Raw genomic sequence first — 21983 nt, 5'->3', positions numbered from 1 at the left:
GGGCTGAGCAGACACAGTGCCAGTGCTCAAGAGGCTTACAATCTAGCTGAGTGAATAACCACCTAAATATATATTTTTAAACTACAATAAGTGTTCTTATTGTGTAACAGGGGAGGCTTTCCCCATCAGGGAGTGGCATAGAGGCATGGAAAGCTTCCCTGAAGAAGTATCATTTTCAATGGAATACGAAAGATGAACAGAAGTTAACTAGGTGTGTGCTTAGTTGGTTGGGAGGGGAGTGGGAAAGGTGTGGACAGGCAAATGGAATTGCCTATGCAAAGGTCCTGAGACAGGTGGGATAAGGCATTGGAGGACCTGAGAGGCCAGTGTCTCTGGAGTGCAGAAACTGAGGAGGAAGAATAAGAGATGAGGATGAAGTTAGGCACGCAAGAGCCAGATCCTACAGAGCTCATATTTGAGCCTTTTTTTCCTAAAAGTTATGAAAGCCACTGGATGATTTTAATCTCTATGTAGTAAAAATGCTGTCTTAGTTAAGCAGAATATTCAACTGCCCACAATCAAAGTCAATAAAATGGATCATATACATCTACAAAATGGTTTCAAACTAAATTCTGTTAATGTTAAATGCTAGGGGCAAAAAAAAATGTAATGCAGATATCATTATTACAATAGCCTCCTTCTCTATCTCTAGAGCCTACTTGTAGTCCCTCTAAACAATAACGCCGGCCAGGCGCGGTGGCTCACGCCTGTAATCCCAGCACTTTGGGAGGCAGAGGCGGGCAGATCACGAGGTCAGGAGATAGATACCATCCTGGCTAACACAGTGAAACCCCGTCTCTACTAAAAATACAAAAAATAAGCCGGGCGTGGTGGCGGGCGCCTGTAGTCCCAGCTACTCGGGAGGCTGAGGCAGAATGGCGTGAACCCAGGAGGCGGAGCTTGCAGTGAGCCGAGATTGCGCAACTGCACTCCAGACTGAGCGACAGAGCAAGACTCCGTCTCAAAAAAAACAAACAAACAAACAAAAAACGCCTAGCTATTTTTGACTGCTTACTAAATGCTAAGTTTGCTAAGTGCTTTCCATAAAATATCTGGCTTAATATAACACCTTTAGGTGGGTACCATTTAGAAACTGGGTTCAGATAATATAATTCGCCCAAGTTCTCACAGTCAGTAAATGGCAGACACAAAGCCAGTTTTCCAGTTATAAAGCTAAAGCTCTTGATTGCTACACTGAAATACCCCACCTAAGCTTTTGGAACCACTCAACTTCATGACTTTCAGTATCTCCATGCTGCCTTGAACTTCATTCCACCATGCCCTATGCAGTAGACTCCCTTTGTAAATCAATGCCAACCTGATACAAGCACAGGTTTGGAATACACACACCCTTAAACACCATACAACAGACCACAGCTACCTTTTGAGGACCACCACTAGAACTAGGACACTTTCTCCTGGCTCATCCCACCTGATACTTTTTCTCCTCCTTACCAACCCATGATTTTGATGCTCTAATCTCTGGCAGCTGAACCCACCAGTTCTAATTAATATATGCTAATATATGCTAGATAAATGTAAATTTACCTGAATAAGAGCCAAAGAAAAACAGAGGCAAATCCACTATAGTATTCTACTAATCATCCAGTTTGTGATTTTCTGTGTTAAACCTCCCCCTCTATTATTAATCAACAGTGGATAGGTTCCACACTGCCTGTGCATAAACAATTATGAAAATACCCACTAGATGTCAGCCTTGAGCTGCAGTGGGGCTTAGGGAGCGGACATGGAATGGAAAACTCTTGAAGTTTGGGTGATTTCCTTTGCAGTGTAAACTAAGGCAGGAACTGTAGTTAGCTTTTTGTATGAACACAATGGCTTGATTTTCTCAATGAGTATAAATACAATAAATTAGATCATGTCGTTCTTCTTATTAACACGTTCCCGTGGGTCCCCTTCTCATTCAGAGTAAAACCCAAAGTCCTTACAACAGCCTGTGACACCCCACTACTCCCACACTTCCCACCTCACCCATTTCAACCACACTGTCTCCTGAACACAACTGAAACTTTTTCTAGAAACACCGGCATGGTTGACTCTATCAGATTCAAAACATTCTGGTCACCTTACCAGAGGCCTTCCCAGACACCCTTTCTAAAATAATGCCAGCCTGCACCACCCCCACTCATAATGCCCTGCCCCCTTACCTGACTTCTCCTTCACAGCACTTATCACCACCTAACATACTATATTTGCTAGTTATTAGTCTTTCTCTGGAATCTCTGAAAGCAACGACTCTGTTCACTACTTTACTCCCGAGCCTAGAAGAGTGCCAGGCTTACTTGAGGTGCTCAAAAAAATACTAATCAAATAAATGATCTTTATTCAAAGATATTCAGAGAAGAGGCCATAGTTCAAAGAGGCATTCATTTGTTTTCATTCAGTAGATACTTATTAAATACCTATTCTCTTATTAATGAGAAACACAGTAAGTCCTTTGCCCTTACAGAATCTCAGAGAGAATGCACACACAATTTTAAAAGGCTTAACAAAGAGATAGATATATGGGCCAGGTGTGGTGGTTCATGACTGTAATCCCAGCACTTTGGGAGGCCAAGGAGGGAGGATTGCTTGAGCTCAGGAGTGTGAGACCAGCCTTGGCAACATAGTGAACCTCATCTCTATTAAAAATAAAGAAAAAAATAGCCAGGCATAGTGGGCATGTGCCTGTGGTCCCAGCGGTCCCAGCTACTTGGGAGGCTGAGGTGGGAGGATCACTTGAGCCTAGGAGATGGAAGCTGTAGTGAGCTATGATTACACCATTGCAATCCAGCCTGGGCAACAGAGCAAGCCCCGCCTCAAAAAAAAAAAAAAAAGGCCGGGCGCGGTAGCTCATGCCTGTAATCCCAGCACTTTGGAAGGCCAAGGAGGGCGGATCACGAGGTCAGGAGATCGAGACCATCCTGGCTAACACGGTGAAACCCCGTCTCTACTAAAAATACAAAAAATTAGCTGGGCGTGGTGGCAGGCACCTGTAGTCCCAGCTACTCGGGAGCCTGAGGCAAGAGAATGGCGTGAACCCGGGAGGCGGAGCTTGCAGTGAGCCGAGATGGTGCCACTGCACTCCAGCCTGGGCGACAGAGTGAGACTCTCAGAAAAATAAAAAATAAACAAATAAATAAATAATAAAAATAAGGGGAGAGAGGTGAATATAACAATATGGCTGCCCACTATGAAAAACTGTTAAACAACAGAAACACAATGCATGCAGCGTTTATCTCTAGGCACTTCATTTACTACTCTGCCTCCAAATACAAGATTGTTCATTCAATTCTTAGAACCTGCAGATGGAAATGTTTCTGAAGTAGAAGCCTTTCTTTGTGATTAACCCGATTCCCTTCTCCTGCATTTAAACCCATTTTCTTTTGCATTTTATATTGCTTTGTCCTCAATGACAACAAAGGCCACAGGTTACTCTTCTCCAGATTGCTCCTCGTGCACAATTTACAGTGTTCTTGCCTTTGACCTTTAATTCACAGTTGAGAATTTTTTTTTGCCAAAACTCATAATTCAGTTTCATGATTTCCATATACATTTTCCCCATTCCTATACCTCAAGCCCCTGGAAAAATGTAATAATCGTCATCCTTTCTACACAAAATTTTGAGACAAAGTCAGGTAAAATAACCCACCATATGCACATGACTTGGTCTCATCAAGCCACAGGAGTAAATCACAGGCTTCCTTGGACCCGGCCCAATGCAGGCTTCTCCAGCTCCTCTACCTTGAGAGGGGCTGGCATTCTGGAGAACAAAGAGGGTGGAAGGATGCTTTAGCAGATTATCGCTGAATAAGATGATTTAAAAAAAAAAATAGGCAACTAGCAAATCTTAAGTGATTTTACCCTCCAATAAAGGTTTGTCTGAAATGCTGATGATTTCCTTTTATGTAAGATGTATGAGTTTCAAGTAGAGAATATGTTGGTGCATTTTCCTAATAAATCTACATCTTATGATTTATTGAGGTATTTTCTCTCCTGTTAAAGAAAACATAGTCCTATTTCTTGGCAGCTGACAGCATATGAATGTTTCCCTCTGAAATCTTCTCTATTGCTTTCAACTAGAAATGAACACATCCCATGCATAATTCTGTTAATTTATTTCTTCTCCTTATGGAAACTGTCCAAACAAATGTGGCCACTTGAAAGGTGCTAATACAATTAAAGTGATACACTCATTTCAGTGATTTTATTTTACCCTAAAACAACATATTTACATAACCAGAGTTTGTTGAGGATTTAAAATCTGTTCAGATAAAAAGCCTAGTTAGACCCTAGTAAGTTATGAATATTGGCCCATAACATTATTAGGAGACCTTGGCTGCCTTATAATACTAAGCAAACTTCAACCAGGAGTAACACCTCAATGGATTCACAGTAACAAACTGAGCCAAACTCTTCAGACTGGGGTGCTCATTGTAGTTCTAAATTTCAGCTTAGAACAATATGTAATGTTCCTCTTAAAGTGATTCTATCAGGGGCTGGAAACCAGAATGAGGATAGAGACTGTTTGCCCTTTCAAAGGTAATGACAGTCACAGACTGATCGGCAGAATATAATTTTTGAAATAAGAGCCCAAGAACAATTGTTCAGAAGAATATTTTAGAAGTTTGACAAACAAAAGATCTTTATCCACTCCTTTCAAACTGCATGAAAACTCACAATTGCACTTATCTATACTTCAACAAATGTGTTATCCAGCCTTCGTCTCTGGGCTGGGATCTGTAATATCCAACTTGCCTACCTTCCACTTGGTCCTCACTTGGTCCCTGCTGAAGATACACATACCTCAATTCAGTGTGTCCACAACAGGCCTCAGAAGCACTACAGGCTGAGTATCCTGTAACTGAATGCTTCAGAACAAGTATTTGGGAGAAGTGTTTCAGGTATTTTTTTGGATTTTAAAATATTTGCATTATACAGGTTGAGCATTTCCTTAAAGTGTCTTGTCTGCGCTCAAGAAGTTTTGGATTTAGGAGCATTTCAGTTTTCGGATTTTTGGATTAGGGATGCTCAACATGGAGCAGCTAGGTTCGGTGGGCTGTTTAACTCTGCATAGTAGGCCTGAAAAGTGCAAACGAGGCTGTGGCTTCAAATTGGACCCTATGTTCTGACCCAGAGGCCCTGGCCTCTCAACCTCCCCTCTCCTTGCTACCTGCTCACTTGAGTTGGAGATGACCACAGAGAGAAGGCACTCCATCCCCACTGCTCTCCCTGGCTGAGGATGTGAGCCAGCCTGCAGGCTTCACTGCTAGCTGAGAAAATTGTCTCTGCTCCTGCTCTGCAAACCTTGCTCACCTACCACCACATCAGAGCATGCAGGTCCCAGGGAGGGCCTAAGCCAATTCACCAGCTGAATTTACTAAATGCCCTACTTTGGGGGGATTTATTGAACACATGCCCAGGCTGTAATAAAGGCGTTCTTCATTTTCCTGACAATCCTTGTATGAACCCTCCATAAGCCAGAAACTTGGAGGGGAAGAAGAATGGGTTGCATCAAACCCACCTTGAACCCCTGATACATTTTTGATGCCATGACTCATATCTAATATGACATACACGGAGGGATTAAATTTGAAAACAAGTACCCACAATGAGATCGAGGCTCTTGCCGCCACCATGGCAGCTGACTGGAGAAGCTACATGAACCTGGGCAATTCGCCCTGACCTATGCAGCTGGTCACAGCAACTGTTATTGTGATGTCAGATGGAATAAAGCACAGCTTTGTCTGGAATCCTCAGGTGCCCAACAAAAAATGAGATTAGAAAATGATAATCCATTCTAAGAATCAGAAGTAGCCTTTCTTTGGACCACACAAACAGAAACAAACAGAAATCCGGCCTTGAGCAAAGACATAGATGGGAAAGAAGCTTTCACAATGGCCTTAGATCTGCAAGGCAGTTCTGCTCCCCAAGGACTTTCGCATCTTGGTGGAGATGGCAAGGCACCTGCTACAGCCAGAAAAGGGTCCCTTCAAAGGAGGCTTCTTCACACATAGGTAGGAGCCACAACGGCTGGAATGGGCAGACCTCTAGTAGGGGAGCTTCTGGAGTATGGGCATAGTTCCCCTTTGTTCCTCAGCCACACTGAGGGAAGAGTAATGAAGGCTGTCAGAGGAGAGACAGAAGCATCAGGAGAGGGCTGTCTTAGAACAGTCTTCTATTTCCTGTCCCAGTGACTGGCACCACTTGTGAGTTGCCCAACTCAGAAACCTGGCAGTCATTTGTTCCCATCACAACCCACAGTCAAGCGGACCCCTCCATAGCTCAGTTACTGCTTTACGTCTGGTACTCCTCTTACCTGGAAAAATTCAAGGCCCCTACCAACTGGTCCGTCTGCCTCTGGTCTGTTAACAGGACATCCTTTAAAATCTCTCAATGGCTCTCTATGGCCTTTGACATAAATCTCAGAACACCCTCATACAATCTCTCTAGCTGCATCTTGCCTTGAATTCTATTCTTGACTCAAATGGCCTTCAAATGCCAAGTTAAGCAACACTTTCTCTAATTTTCCCTGACAGCATTTCCCCAGATTGTGAGATATTTTTCCTCTATGTTCTCCTATCATCCTTTCTGAAATCTGAGCATGATGTGTCTATCTCCTCCACCAAGGGAAAAGTTCCTTAAGCATAGGGACTACATCTTTCATCTCTGGATTCATAATACAGACAGCTAGCACATGGGAAGCTCTCCAAGTGCTGGTGACCCAGAGATGAGTAAAATGCAGTCCCTGACCTTAAGAAGCACAGTCTAGTCTAGAAGACGGTTACACAAATAAACTGCAATACAGAGCAAGTGCTAGGGCAGATGCATAATCAAAATACTCTATAAACAGCTTCCATCTCCGCAGTTCCATCATCTGATACATAGCATTAGTCACACTGAATTTTTGCTTGTCTCCCAGAACTGTGAGCCTGAGATATGGGACAGGAAAGGGTGGGGAAGAAGAAATTTCCATTCATCTTTGAATCCTCATTGCCTCACACAGAATCTGTGTGTGTGTGTGTATATATATAAATATATATATTTATATATTATATATATTTATATATATAATTTATATATATATACACACATATATATATATATATAAATACGGAGTAATTAGTCATGCCCTTCCTAGGGGATGAAGGGACCAGGGAAAGCTAAAATTAGGAAATTGACATTCTCAGTGAACTTGAAGGGCATCTCTCAGAATGAAAGGGAAAAGTGGTGCTCCAAGACATACAGCATGGGCAAAGGCATCAAGTGGCAGAGCATTTGGGGAGGGCCTTTTGACAAAAGTGGTTGATTTTAGGAAGATGCCCAAAGTAAATTCGAACTGTAAGGATATTCTGCCACTCCAGTCTACCCTCTTAGGGATCCTTGGATGTCCTAAGAGATGCACAGTGAAGTGGTTATCCTAGATCTCCTAGCCACTGCTTATGAAATACAATGACGGATTCTGACCTGGGAAGGACAACTATAAATCCTGAGACAACATAATTCGGAGGTGGCCACAAGAACAACACACAAAATTTAGCATGAAGCTTTTTCATTTTTTATTCACTACAGACCAGGGACTACCATGCCCCAAATTCAAACAGAATTGAGGATGAAACCATAATGGTCACTCCGCCGATTTGGGAATCATGATCTATAATTTTCTTAGCAGGGTTCAATAAAAGAAGCTATAGTAAACATGTCTCAGAAGAAAAATGAGCCCAATGATTTCATGTAATGGAACTGCACAGTTAACAATGGTTCTGTGGAATATTTTACATAACATGACCCATGCTTTTTGGCTGATAGAATCACAATGAACTGCAGGTCTTGGTCTAAACCAAACCCTTTAATGTGCATGGAAGGCAAAGAATGAAATCAAAATGTTTTGTATTTTTATCTCGATTTGTATTTTTAATTTATGGAGGCTTTGGGGAATACACACACACACACACACACACACACACACACACACACACACACACAAGTACACTTTCAGCAAGCTGAATGTACTTTTCTTTTTTTTTTTGAGAAGGAGTCTTGCTCTGTTGCCCAGGCTGGAGTGCAGTGGCGTGACCTCGGCTCGCTGCGACCTCCACCTCTCGGGTTCAAGTGATTCTTCTGCCTCAGCCTCCCAAGTAGCTGGGATTACAGATGCACACCACCAGGCCCAGCTAATTTTTGTATTTTTAGTAGAGACAGGGTTTCACCATGTTGGCCAGGCTGGTTTTGAACTTAAGTGATCCGCCCGACTTGGCCTCCCATAGTGCTGGGATTACAGGCATGCACTACCACACCCGGCCTTGAATTTTCATGTACTTTGTTGTTTGCCCTGCTTCTCTACCCTGTAAGCTAGAATCAGGCTATCACCCACTCAGAGGAAAGACCTGGATCATCACGTGCCGGAGACAGACTTGCACCCCCCTACTCTATCCTATCTACTCTGCAGAAGAGCCTGAGTGGCTCCATGCCCCCTGGTGTCTATAGATGCTACACTGTTCTGTCTCAGAGCAAGGAATCTTGCCAATGGTTTTATTTGAATACACTGTTTAAAATCTGGTATGTATAATTTCTAAAATACAGATGAATAAGTAAAATAATTTGTCCCTGTTATCTGAAACTTTTAAAATAGGAACACTGACTAGAATATTCCTTATATCAAATGGGACGTGTGACTTTGCAGCCCATCATTTTTATACCAAGAAAATTAAGTTAAAGGAATAATAAATTATGAATGTAGAATTTGGAATGTCCCAAATATGGGAAGAAATGTAGAGAAACAGCAGCAACATGGAGGGAAAATCCTACTACCAAGAAAGCAGTACAAGGTTACAATAAACCTCCAGGGACATGAAACTGTTTAGTGTTTTGGGGTTGCACAAAGTCTACCATGATGAAGAGCTAACCAGGTTATAACTCCTTCCTCATCAAAATTCAAATACAGCTATATGTGAAATGTTCCATAAAATGTCAAGTCTGGTTATATATGAATCAGTAGGCAAACTGACTTTACAAAAATTTCATGACAGTAATGTTTGCAGAAAAATATTTCAGGCCAACTGATATTTATTCTGCATAGGGCTAGAAAAAAGAAAAAGCTTGTAAATTCTTTACATTCACTGTTTGCATTATTAGTAAAAATATTTACAGGACACTAACATCAAATGTTGTAATAACATTTTCTTAAATTCAAATTTATTATGCCTCTTAAGAAAATATGTGATTAGGCACCCAAGATCTTTCCAAAATGTCATAAAAACATTTTAAAATTATTCATTTGAAAGTGTTATCCAATGTTGTATACACTTTAGTTTTCAATATAAAAAGGTAACAACATGAACGATATATGATTTTATGTATTCATGCAGGGTGAAGAGGAAATGATGCTGAATCAGACTCCCAAAGCCAAACATCTGAGTAACTGAGTCAAATATTTTAAAGCTGATTTATGTATGCCTGTGTGTATATGTGTACACTTATTATTTTAACTACCATATGATTATCCAAAAACTGATCTGAAAGTGAGAAAAAAAGTGGGATAGCTGATCGTTGTCCCAACTCTTCAAATTCAACAATTTCATCATTTCTTCTCTATTACAACACCATGCTACATTAAACATCCTTCAAGTACAGAATCAGTACTACCATTTCTTTCTTTCTTTTTTTTTTTTTTTTTTTTTGAGACAGAGTATTGCTCTGTCACCCAGGCTTGAGTGCAATGGCACAATCTCGGCTCACTGCAACCTCCACCTCCTGAATTCAAGCAATTCTCCTGTCTCAGCCTCCTGAGTAGCTGGGACAGGCGCATGCCACCACGCCCAGCTAATTTTTGTATTTTCAGTAGAGTCGGGGTTTCGCAATGTTGGTCAGGCTGGTCGTGAATTTCTGACCTCAGGTGATTCACCCACCTCGGCCTCCCAAAGTGCTGGGATTACTCCCGTGAGCCACCACACCCGGCCCATTTCTTTCTTTCTTTAGCAACAATAGACATTGTTCTACTTCCTGGATTCGAGGATCTAAAGCTAACAGATAAGGGGAATCCGGCTTCCTCCCAAAGCAGCTATGATGAACTCCTATCAACACTGTTTTGGACAGCTGGACCCTGAAGGGTACACTCAGGAAAACAGGAATATTTGTGGTCATTTCCAAACCCAATGCATCAGGGCCGACTTTAGAAACATAGTCACAATTTTATGCCTCATACTGCTCAAACAAATGTAGTGCTATAGTCCACCAAAGATCTTAATCAAAAGGAAATTAGAAAGGGTCTGGCCAGGGAACATTTTGAGACCCAACTAAAACCCAAGATTTAGTTAGTCTGATGAAAAAGTGGTCACCCAAACATTTATTTTTCACTCTTGATTCTGTGAAAAGGCTTCTGAAGACCAGCTTTAGTTTCTCTCCAACCTAGGACCTTATTGATTGGTGCTGAGGGCTTTTTCAGAAGGTGTAACTCTTTCAATTCTGTTTTGGAGGAACTGGTGAGGCTTGTTTTCTCTGGGTGTGCTTCTTGTTCCCCCAGAATGTGTACCATTTCCTTTGATCATCACAACAGTCCTCTGAGGTGGGCAGCAGAGGCCAACCCTCTCCATTTTTACTGATGAGAATAAGCAGATGACTTGCCCAGGGTTTTCTTATAAGTAAAGCTATGATACTATAGCCAAATGCTCAAGTCCAAAACTTCAATTTTTTAATGTGAAAGCATCAAAAAAGGGGTGTGACTGCTAATTTACTAACAAATCTGTTGATCTGAACATCTGGATGATATAACCCACACATGAGTTACTCCCCTTTGAGGCTGGCCACAATATTAATCCTAACCAATATTTAGAATTCTCTTGCAAATGATGGCCGCAAAGTTGCCCTTACCAAACACGTAACTGGGCCAACCTAGGAAACTATTTTTCTGGTGGACAAGAGAAAGGAACTAAAAAATCCACAGCTGCCATGAGAAAGAGTGACAATAATATTTATATTATCTTCAAGATTTTAACTATAAGAAAAAAACATACATTTATGTTTTCCTACATGGCACAGAAATGTAGATGACTACACTATTCAAACTAAAACTGCATGATTAGGAGATTCATATTTAGGATATACTTAATTCCTCTTTACGATGAGTGCTTTAAATCTAACAAAAGAGATTCATCATCCTCTACTTTCACCTGAGATTTAAAAGTAACTTTTAAAGGCTCGGGGGTGGGGATTTCCCTTCCTTCATGGGCAGGATACACCGGCCTGGCTGCCTCGTGTTCTGGTTCACTGAGCTCATCAGAGTAGAGCTCACTGATGGGGCCCAGAGACTCGCTCCTGGCAATGATGTCCACGCCCATCTCCCTGGCACATTCCTCACCTTCAGCCACTGTTCGGTCCTTACCTTTCCTGAGGCTGCGCATCTTAAAAGCTTCCTTTGAGGGAGCTGCATTAGAAATAGATTTCTTAAACCTCTCCCCTGACTGTCTCAGCCTCTCTCCTGACTGCCTTAGCCTCTCTCTCCTCTCCGGGGTCACTATTCTAGTTCTAATTCTGTTCACTTTCTTATCAAGATTCTGCCGTGTCTTCTGCATGTTTTCTTTGGAAAATGCCTTCTTGATATTATCAATGCGCTCCTTGCCTGACTTCCTAAGCCTGGCAGATCTGCTTTCTTCAACATAATATTCTTCATCCGAAGAGAGATCTATTGGGGGATCAAAGACATCATCATCCTCCTCTTCTTGATTCTCAGTTAGGTTTCTGTCTTTAACAACAGACAGGGATGTCGGACACCGAAACTTCTCCTGAAGGAGAGAAAAAACAAAGCATATTAGTGCTTCCTTTGCACTATAGATCAGCTCTTTTACCTTCTGGCCATGCCTTGTAAATATTCTCCATGGGCTGTTTATCCTCTGCCTGCTCCTTAAATGTTACCATTTCTTAGGGTTTCTCTTACCTTGGCCCTTTCCTCTTCTTCATCTCCCAGGCTCACCCTGGGCAACCTTAACCACTCCATTTTTCAGATCCAATTGTAAGTAAACTCACATGTATTTTATCTTCACTTTCCTTCTCTCCTAAGATGAAGACACATGTGTAAATGATGGGCAGACTGCTCCACAGTTTGAGGTTACACAGTCATCTTGAACTTAGCAAGTCTAAAAATCAAGGCCCATCCACCATCCTCTCCATTTTCTACTTCTTTCCCTGTACCTCTCAGCACTAACACCTATCCAGGTGCCACATAAGATAGAAACTCCTGAATCATAATCCCAAATATTTCCTCTCCTTCTCATTCCATATCCAACCAGTCACCAAGCTTTGTTGATAATACTGCCTAACAACTTGTCTGTCCCTCCTCCTTCTTCATTCCCTCTACCGATGTCTTGATTCTGGCCCTTGTCATCTCAGTCCTGAACTTGCGCAGTGCCTCCTCACTGATCCTTCTACCTCCAGAACATCACCTAAGTATTTTCTGAGACTATTACTAAAGCATAGCTTTGATCACATCTTTTCTCTGCTTTAAACTTTGGAGAGCTCATCAATACTCAACGAAGAGTTCAAATTCTTCAGTATGATTAGAAGGCTCCTCAGCTTTAGCTAAACCTACTTTCCCAATCTTCCAGCCCAGAAACATACAATCACTCTCAATTCCTCAAGCACAAGTGTTTTCATCCCTCTACACCTATGTATATGTGATTTCTGGTATCTTCTTTTTTTCATAAAGATGGGGTCTCACTACATTACTAAGGCTGGACTCGAACTCCGAGACTCAAGGAATCCTCCTGCTTCAGTCTCCCAAGTAGCTGGGACTACAGGCACATGCTACCATACCCAGAAGTTTCTGACATCTTAGGTCCCCTTTCACCTCTTTTTGGCTTTGTAAATGAAATCTTTCTTCAATAATCAATTCAGGTGTCCCCAACTTCCTCAAGTGGCTAACTCTATCTCAAATTTACACATACATACCTCTGTTTATAACATTTATCACAGTTTGAATTGAAGCTTTACTCAAAAATATGTGTCTCCCAGATGTCTTCTCCAGATTCCTTGAAAGCAGAGATCATGTGTCTTATATATGTTTTATGCCCAGCATCTATCAGAGTGTCTTGCACATAGTAGGCATACTCAATAAATGACTATTGGATCAAACAGGTATACACCTTCCTTCAACAAAGTTATTAAGCACCACCACAAACCAGTAAATTTTCTGGTTCTAGAAACTGTGAAGCTTCTTTGAAGACAAAAGAGTGAAAGAGCTTATATTCTCGGAGAGGGACAAACAAGTAAAATCTATATAGCATGTTAGATAGCAAGATACACACTAAGGTGAGAACTAAAGCAGGGAAGGGGAATATGCAGTGACAAGGAAGGTGCTGTTTGAACTACAGTGGTCAGAAAGGCCTCACTCATACGGTGACATCTGAGCCTAGACATGAAGGCTGCATATAGATCTGGGAAGAACAGAGAAACAGTGGGGAGGGCTGTGTGGTGACAGCAGAGTGATGAAAGGGCAAGAAGGGGAGGCAAGAGGGTAAGAGAGATAGCAGGTGGCCCAGGTCACGCAATGCTCTGTATCCAATGGTGAGGTCTGAGCGTAAGAGGAAGTCTTCTAAAAGCCTTGCTGGAAGCCGGGTGCAGTGGCTCATGCCTGTAATCGCAGCACTCTGGAAGGCCAAGGCAGGGGGATCACCTGAGGTCAGGAGTTCGAGACCAGCCTGGCCAACACGGCAAAATAGTCTCTACTAAAAATACAAAAATTAGCCAGGTGTAGTGGGACATGCCTGTAATCCCATCTACTCGGGAGGCTGAGGCAGGGGAATCGCTTGAACCCGGGAGGTGGAGGTTGTGGTGAGCTGAGATTGTGCCACTGCCCTCCAGCCTGGGCGACAGAGCAAGACTCTGTCTTAAAAAATAAAATGAATGAATGAATAAATAAATAAATGGCTTGCAGGAGAGTAGTGCCAGGATTTGACCCACATTATAAAAGCATCACTCTGTTGAAAACAGGGTGTAGGGGCAAGAAAAGAAGCAGGGAGAACAGGTGGAGAACACTGAGGCAAGGGAGCACTGAGTAAGGGTGCTGACAGGGTGGGGGTGAGAAGCAGTCTGATTTGGAGCTGCTTTGAAGGTAGGAGCCAACAAGATGTGCCGCTAGATTTGGATGTGGAGTGCCAGAGTGTCAAGAACGATCCTCAAGTACATGGCCTGAGCAGATGAAAGATAGATCTGCCTTTAATTGAGATGGGGGAGACAGCAGGAGGAAGAGACTGGAGGGGAAGGATGGGATCTGAACACGCTGTCTTGGAGACACCCACTAGCCATGCAGGCAGAGGCACTGAGCAGGCAGCTGAGTAGATGAGTCTGGAATTCAGAAGAGAGGGCTGGGCTAGACACCCAAATTTAGGAGTCATTGATGTAAAGATGGAATTAAAGTCATGAGACCAGATGAAAGAGATCACCAAGAAACTGAGTGAATGCGTCTATGCTCTGTTTTACTCAGAACTCCTTGACATCAAGGTGTGTTTCAGAATTCAGAATATTTCAGACTTTGGAAATAATATGATTTATTACATAACATTCCCAGCAAGATCTTGGAAGAAACATTTCTGTGGCAAAAAAAATATGAATATTCACACTAAGTTGGGATAAAAGCTAGAAATAGCCTCCTGCTACTTTAGGTCAGGTTTTTCCACTGAATAATTTCAGGTCAAGTTAGGTCTTGCTGTCAAATATGTTATTAAAAAATATTTTAAAGAATTTTTAAATATAGGTGTTACAGAGCATGGATTTTGGACTGGTAGAAGGAAGAAATGAGAAAAGAAAAAAAAAGGACAGATATCAGCCAGTGAGGCAGGGGGAACTCCCAAACAGAGAGGAGTAACCCCAGAAGTCAAGAGGAAAGAAGTTTCAAGGAGAAAGGGAGGGGCTGGGTGCGGCAGCTCATGCCTATAATCCCAACATTTTGGGAGGCTGAGGTGGGAGGATCACTTGAGGCCAAGACCAGCCCAGGCAACAAAGTGAGACCTCATCTCTATGAAAATTTTAAAGTGTAGCCAGGCAAGGTGATGCGCACCTGTAGTCCCTGCTACTTGGAAGGCTGAAGAAGGAAGATTGCTTGCCCCCAGCAGTTGGAGGCTGCAGTGAGCTATGATTGCACCGTAGAACTCTAGCCTGGGCAACAGACCAAGACCCTGTCTCTTTAAAAGAGAGAGAGAGAGAGAGAGGAGGTCCAATCGTGTCAAATGTGTCAAAAGAATAAGGATGAGAATTGGATTTGGGACATGACACACACTGGAAACCTTGAGAGCCAGCCCAACCACAGCAGCTAGAGGAACCCAACTGAATAGGGAGCATTTCTCAAACTAAACAGACAAAAGTTGAAAAATCATGAGATTTTTAACCGAACCACGAGTTAAAATTTCTAAAAGAAACTGTGCCCCCACGTGAGATCCAGATTAAATCTATTCAATCAAAAAATATATAAATATATACAAAACACATTTATGCATATTCCAAAACCTATCAGCCTGATAGTCAAGAAGATATCCCTGGAACCTTATTTCTTTGGATACTTATTTAAAATTAAATTCTTTGGCTATAGGATTAGAGAGTCTAGAAGCTAAAAAAGGCAAGGGTGGGCGTCTCATAGCTCTCTGATGAATCAGTTTGAAGCAGCAAAATTATTCCTCTCCTTTCCTGACACCTGCTGCAGGGAGTAGCTTCAGCAACACAATGTGGGTTGGCACGGCCTGAGAAGGTATAATTAGAAAATGAAAGAGCCAAAAGTTAATTACTGTTAGGTAGGGGAAAAAACACAATCTTGCTGTGAAGAAATCAGATATAGCTTAGCCCAGGAATCACATACCCTCCTTTAAGTACACAACAAATAATATAAAATCAGGCTTTAAAGTAAAACAAAACAGGGAAAGAGTCGAAAAAAGTACTTGTTATGTAGATCTATTAGTTGCAACTCCAATGAGACAGCGATATCATGAGCTAATGGTGAATAGACTGTTATAATAATTGAAGATTGTAAATGTTGAATTATAGTTGACTTCCAAATATAATTGTATCTTTTAATATAAAACTCCAGGTAAAAAGACCATTTTTGTAACAGAATGAATACTGTGCATCAGAGTACCGTGGGCTGGATTGAACATCAAACTAATATAGCTATGGGATGTGAGGGCGATTGGCTCCAACATCTGTTAACCCACTGATTGCCAGGGTTGATTCAGCTGATCTGGCTGGCTAAGTGGGTGTCCGCTTCCTTCCTCACTGCTCCATGTGCGTCCCTCTCGAAGCCGCACGCTTGGTCGAAGAGGACGACCATCCACAATAGAGGAGGACCAGTCTTTGGTCAAGGGTATACGAGTAGCTGCATTCCCCTGCTAGAACCTCTAAACAAGCTCTCAAAGTAATATAGCTAGGGAAATTTTGAATATACAAAAGTCTGAGGCTTATTAGTGAAGATATAGTATGTTCGAAGAGAAATAATAAATGTATAAGAAATAGCAGGTAATTTTTACTATGGCTGAATTGCTTGGTTTCAAGTTAATTTCAGTAGAAGGGGCAATCTCAATATAACCATTTATATACCTTAACTATGATGATTAATTATAACTAATTTTAACTGCTAAGAATAACCATGTGACCATGTATACAGTGTTCTAACATTTAATGCATCTTTGAATCAGAGTTCGATGTCCATTATTCTTTTCTCTACAAGCTGTCCCATTATAAATGATAGCAATTACTTTTTGATGAACTGCTGCTACTCTGAACAACTTAATTATACAGAATCTTCATGGCATTATTTCTTACAAGAGAAGAGATATGCCCTAAACTAGCACCCCTCAGTTGCTTTAAATAACTACAAGGGATCAAAGAAAGGAAGACTTAGCAGTAAGTTACAGGGACTAAACAGGTGAATACAGAAACATCTTAAAGTTTAAAGAAGAATTATGTCAATGAACAGAGTCAATGGAAACTTTTCAGAAACTTCTTTGCTCTTGCTTTTGTAAATCTTAATTGGCACTTAGTCTACTGCTTTGCACAAAAGTTCTCAGCAGTCGTGAATGCCAAATATGTTTCCTGGCCATGCGCCCATGCCAGTGGAGGGTAAGATATACCCACAATTCTGAACATCTTCAGAAGGCAAATCAAAGAATGGATACTACATTTCCCACTACATATACTAACACTGGAACTGGCCTCTGAAAATCAGGTGACTGATTTTTTTTCAATTTTTCAATTTTTTTTCTTAAGACAGGGTCTCACTATCACCCAGGCTGGAGTGCAGTGGCACAATCATGGCTCACTGTAGCCTCAACCTCCCCACAGGTGACCCTCCCACCTCAGCCTCCTGAGTAGCAGGGAACACAGGCACGCGACAACACACCTGGTTAACTTTTCTATTTTTGTAGAGACAGGGTTTTGCCACATTGCCCAGGCTTTTTTTTTTTTTTTTTTCAAATTTTTAAGCCTATAGAAGGACTTCCAGGGACATGAAAGGAAAGGGAAATGATAAAGAACTTCAAATAGCATAGTCTGCCCTATCTACCTTTGAAATAAGCAATTCTTCACTCTCCTGCCTATTACTTTTCCTAAATAACCTACAGGCTCTTAAAAACAGACCTAAAATACCACTCTACCATCCCAGTGTAACCTTATCAGTCAACAGAGGTCTATGGAGAATTGCCTAATGTGTAAAGAATGCCACGGGGAGTTATGGGCCACATCCCTAGTGTTTTACAAATTATCTTCTACATAATCCAACTGTGTTCCTATTTCATTTAGTTTATAATCTTCTAGTTTTTTTCCTATGTACATAAGTACTCATTTTTAAAATACAGGTGTCATTTTAAAAAATAACACTTTATATGCATCAGTGAACATTCCTACACACATTCCTGATTTTATGCATAGAACAAATTCTTTGACATAAAATTTTGGGGCTGTAAAGTTTGTGAATTTTTAAATTTCTTAATACATACTACCAAATCTGCCTTTCAAAAATGTTTTATCAATTAATATTTCTACTAACAGAATATGAAAGTGTTTTTTCCCAATCCTTAAATTAACCTCTGGGTATAGGTTTTAATAACTGCCAAGATTTAAATAGGTAAAAGTAGAATTTTATTCTTATTTGTGTTTTGCAAACTGCCTGATAATGACAGTTTCCCACTTTTCTACTGTGAAGGAATGTTCAATTTTTTTCCTTTTAACTGTAAGAGTTTTAAAAATATACCACAGATATTATGCATTTGCCATGAATATGTTCCTATTTCCAAAAATATGAGTGCCAAGCACAGAATAATATGGGAACTTAGCTCAATACACAATGCCACACACAAAATATTATATTAAATCACTTAAGTAAAAATACTTTGTAATCAAACATAGGAAATTACTTATGTGACTCATATATTTGTATTACTATAACAATAAGAAAAATAATTGCCTCATTGTTCATTGGAAAATCGCTATCACTGTGATCTATATGTAAAAATTCCAATACACAAATCACATTCTGAAAAGTTTATATCTACTGTTTAGGCCTTTCCAGGCTCTCCATATAAACGGAAAAAACCACATTATGGAGCTACTGGTTGTCAGTTTCTTCTTTTAGAGAACAAAGAAGTGTTTTAAACTAGAGGCTTCTGAGTCTTCTTCTAGTTCTAACATTTTCAAAGTCTATGAGAGGGCACCATGCTAATAAGGCTAATATGCTGAAAGGGCCTTAACAATATTAAGTTTCAAAGGCAAGAAATAGCCTAAGCTATGAGCCACAGTTCATATTACATGAAATGGTTGAGAAGCTCAAAATACCAAAATGATAGATAGTACTTTGGTTAACAGAGAAATGGTTTTATCCTGAGATCGCTGCCAATACAGAACTCCATTGTATTAATATATACAATTGTTAAGATGTGACACTGGAAACCTCTGATATGACTTTTGGCAATTAAAAGATGCAAGAGATTAGAACAAGCAAGCCGAACACAAGTGCAAGCTTACCTGGAATATTACCACGCGGAATTTGTTTTTCTTCATTATTTCCTCTTGTTTGACTTCAACTTTTTTAACATGAATTTGTTGCTTCTCCACCCGGGCTTTCACATCTTTAATGTGAGCACTAACTTTTCGGGTTTTCTCAAACAACTTGTTAATGATATGCCCTGTATTGCTATGTGACTGTGAAAGCTTCAACAGGTCAATCTGGACGGATTTTATGGCATTTTCCATTTCCCTGTGTCTCTCTTCTATTCTCTTCTGGCTTGCCTGCACATTGTCCACGATGGAGGCTACTTTGTCCAGCACAGTCACAATGGTAAGAGCAGCGTCTTGGTCTTCATCTTCTGTAACACTCGACAGGCGATTCTGGTGGATTTTATCAGCATTTGAAGCAGACCCATTATGTTCCATTTTATTTATTTCTCAGCGTAAGATGTCCTAACCACAATCAATTCTGGCACTTGGAGCAAAAAGTCAGCTTGATAACAGGCAACAGGGTTGTTTAAAGAGTTGGAAACCCCACCCCTGGAGAATGGTCAAGTATTTATAACTACAAATACCCATATGTGACTGTTCTGCAATCTGAACCCTTGCAAAGCACCGGGGACTGTTCCAAACATGCTTGCTGACTGACTAAGGGACTCAAATAAGACTGTGTGGGTAGAAGAGGAAAGCTTTTTAAAAAAGTTCACTAAAGCCACCATGTAACTAATATTAAACCTAGAAGCCAAATGATCAAAAAAGGAAACTCCAAATGTTGGGTAAAGCTTTTGCCTTTAGATAATTTCAATCAGTATTTGTAACAGTAAAGGGGAATTCTGAACCAAAATCTGCTTTTTCTACTAATTTCACATATTAAATATACTGAAACACCAATATCAAAAAATTTAGTAAATAAACACACCAAAACAGAGGCCATATAGTGAAAACATTATATTATAACATGCTTTTCCAAACAAAATATTAAAATTAATAATTTTTAACATATTCTTTAAATTCTACATGCATACTTTTGAATATCTAAACTACATGTTAAACAGCTGAATACATTCTACTCACACTTCAGATCTTTAAACACCAACAATCTATGAATATTAATCTATTACTACAGGACAAATTTGGATAGAGGTCTTGGATAAATTTTAAGCTCACTTTAAGAGCACCAATCATTAACAATCATTTTTGTATTTTATTCACAAACACTGATACAATTTGTTTATTTATGTTAAAACAAGTATTTTCTTTAAAAATGAATGTGTATTAAAGTAGTTTAACTGGTAGAGTAGGCTTTATTCCAATCTGTTAAACAGCCTATATTCACAATATCTAAATCTACTTTTCATTGATCTGTTCCATCATTACTAACATACTTGTCCAAATTATTAGAATTATTTTTTCAAAGCGAGGAATAATCAAATTCCCCAGTCCATATATCTTATAAATATTTTACACCTAACACACACAGCTTTACAGTTCATGCAATAGGCAGTGTCTAAAAAATCAGTTACTAAATCTCGAAAACATTTAAATATCTATTTAAACACAGTGTCTTCTAGATTTTTTTTGTAAGAAAAGTAATCTGTAAACATCTTTACCTTTAGTTCATGCTTGGTCATTTGCTGTGGTCATTGTGGAAGAAGTGGATATGACTTTATAACCATTTGTGAAGTAGTCCATCTTTGCAAAAATATTACATTCCGTGGGTAAAGAACAAGTCTTAGAATTACCATGTGGTACAAATTTGTGAAAGCAATTTCTGTATTTAAAAACATAAAACAAAGACTACTAAACAGTCCAAAACTGTCGTAGCTGAATATTCTACATACGAGCCAACAGTACTACACTAAAAATGTCCAAAAATAAGGCCTCTGAAATAAATATTTCCATTCTTTAAAAAAAGACATAATAAATGTACATCACATGGTCAGTGTACATATAAAAGTCATCAGTTTAAACCATTCTGGATGATGTATCTGAAGTAAAATGACCTAGGTTTTGCTTCTGTCGACGTCCTCTATTGTTTTTGGGGCATTTTCTGTTGCATTAAAAAAAGAGAGAAAAATATTGTTTTGATGATTTTGTTCAGGATATTTCAAATGTTTCCAAAGTAATACACATTTTGCACATAAAGCCACATTGCAAGCAATTACACGAAAGGGAAATGAGATGGTATCTGTTGCAAGACAAGATGAAGATGAACACAATTCGAACTGCTACCTCCTCTGCAAACCTGGGAGTTGAGAGGATTAGATATGTAATATAGGTACCGGCACAAGCAAAACTCATTCCCAGTGTCTATGCTACTATGTATGCATCCCTGACAGATATCCCACCCTTCCTCCAGCCTAGAAACTCCCTAGTCACTGTGACTGATAACATGAAACCCCTGACAGGAGAAAGGACTCTGGCCTATGTACTTTCCCTGTGATTATGAGAAGACAGCTCTAAAATGACAAGAAGAGCTTAGATGAAGGGAGAAATCAGGAAGAAGTGTGCTTATTAACCTCAGCTATGAATACACAGGAATGTCTATTGATTTTAGACAATGACTCAAAAGAAGCTGTCCACACCCTCCTGGGCCAAACCACAGAAGCCCATAAGGAACTGCCCCACTGAGGATGAGGGACATTCTTTAACTCTGCTCTCATTTTACCACGTTTCTCAACAGCAGTACAAATCTCACTGTGTTGGAACTGCTCTTGTGCCTGCACACTAAATTGCAAACACAAGGTGCTGTGCTATGCAATGTGGAATAAGGGGGCCGAGATGAATTCTGGGCTCTGCTAATAACTAACTGTGCAACCTCAATTCTCCTATATGTAAAAAATAAATTAGGAGTTAGACTAGCTTCCAAAATCTGTGCCAGCAAGAAATTTACAACCTAATGGAAAGAAAGTCTTATAACAATGAATACTCCTCATTTTGTTCGATTTCAAAGAGCACAGCTTTACCTTGACTTAAAAGTGTTGACAATACTTCCATTTTGTATA

At 40.2% G+C, this 21983-nt stretch overlaps 2 protein-coding genes and 1 long non-coding RNA gene across 4 annotated transcripts in view; 1 reads left to right on the top strand and 2 right to left on the bottom strand.

Annotated features, from left to right (window-relative positions):
• Window positions 1–5734: 5734 nt before the first annotated feature.
• Window positions 5735–9453, top strand: LOC129047955 (uncharacterized). Its single transcript, XR_008509892.2, has 2 exons — window positions 5735–6017; window positions 9369–9453. It is a non-coding gene; the product is annotated as an uncharacterized LOC129047955 (long non-coding RNA).
• On the bottom strand, window positions 7989–20784 carry CAVIN4 (caveolae associated protein 4). 2 transcript variants are annotated; one of them, XM_054520373.2, is made up of 3 exons: window positions 20589–20784; window positions 18997–19359; window positions 7989–11780 (listed from the first exon to the last, which is right to left on the bottom strand). In XM_054520373.2, exons 1-3 carry the CDS (start codon window positions 20607–20609, stop codon window positions 11115–11117), a joined length of 1050 nt encoding a protein of 349 aa, XP_054376348.1. In that variant the 5' UTR covers window positions 20610–20784; the 3' UTR covers window positions 7989–11114. The 2 variants fall into 2 exon arrangements, with proteins under 2 accessions (XP_054376348.1, XP_003777460.2); XM_003777412.5 differs by lacking the exon at window positions 20589–20784 and having other exon boundaries at window positions 18997–19859.
• The window catches only part of TMEFF1 (transmembrane protein with EGF like and two follistatin like domains 1), a 102225-nt gene continuing 100155 nt past the window's right edge, over window positions 19914–21983 (bottom strand). Inside the window, exon 10 of the mRNA XM_009244697.4 lies at window positions 19914–21028. Coding sequence (XP_009242972.2) covers window positions 20944–21028 — 85 coding nt within the window. The 3' untranslated portion in view covers window positions 19914–20943. The remainder of the gene's footprint in view (window positions 21029–21983) is intronic.

The sequence above is a fragment of the Pongo abelii genome, chromosome 13 (assembly GCF_028885655.2).
Source record: "Pongo abelii isolate AG06213 chromosome 13, NHGRI_mPonAbe1-v2.0_pri, whole genome shotgun sequence".
In the NCBI taxonomy this organism is placed as follows: Eukaryota; Metazoa; Chordata; class Mammalia; order Primates; family Hominidae; genus Pongo; species Pongo abelii.
The sequence above is the reverse complement of the archived record's forward strand: the minus strand, read 5'-3'. Positions and strand labels throughout refer to the sequence as shown.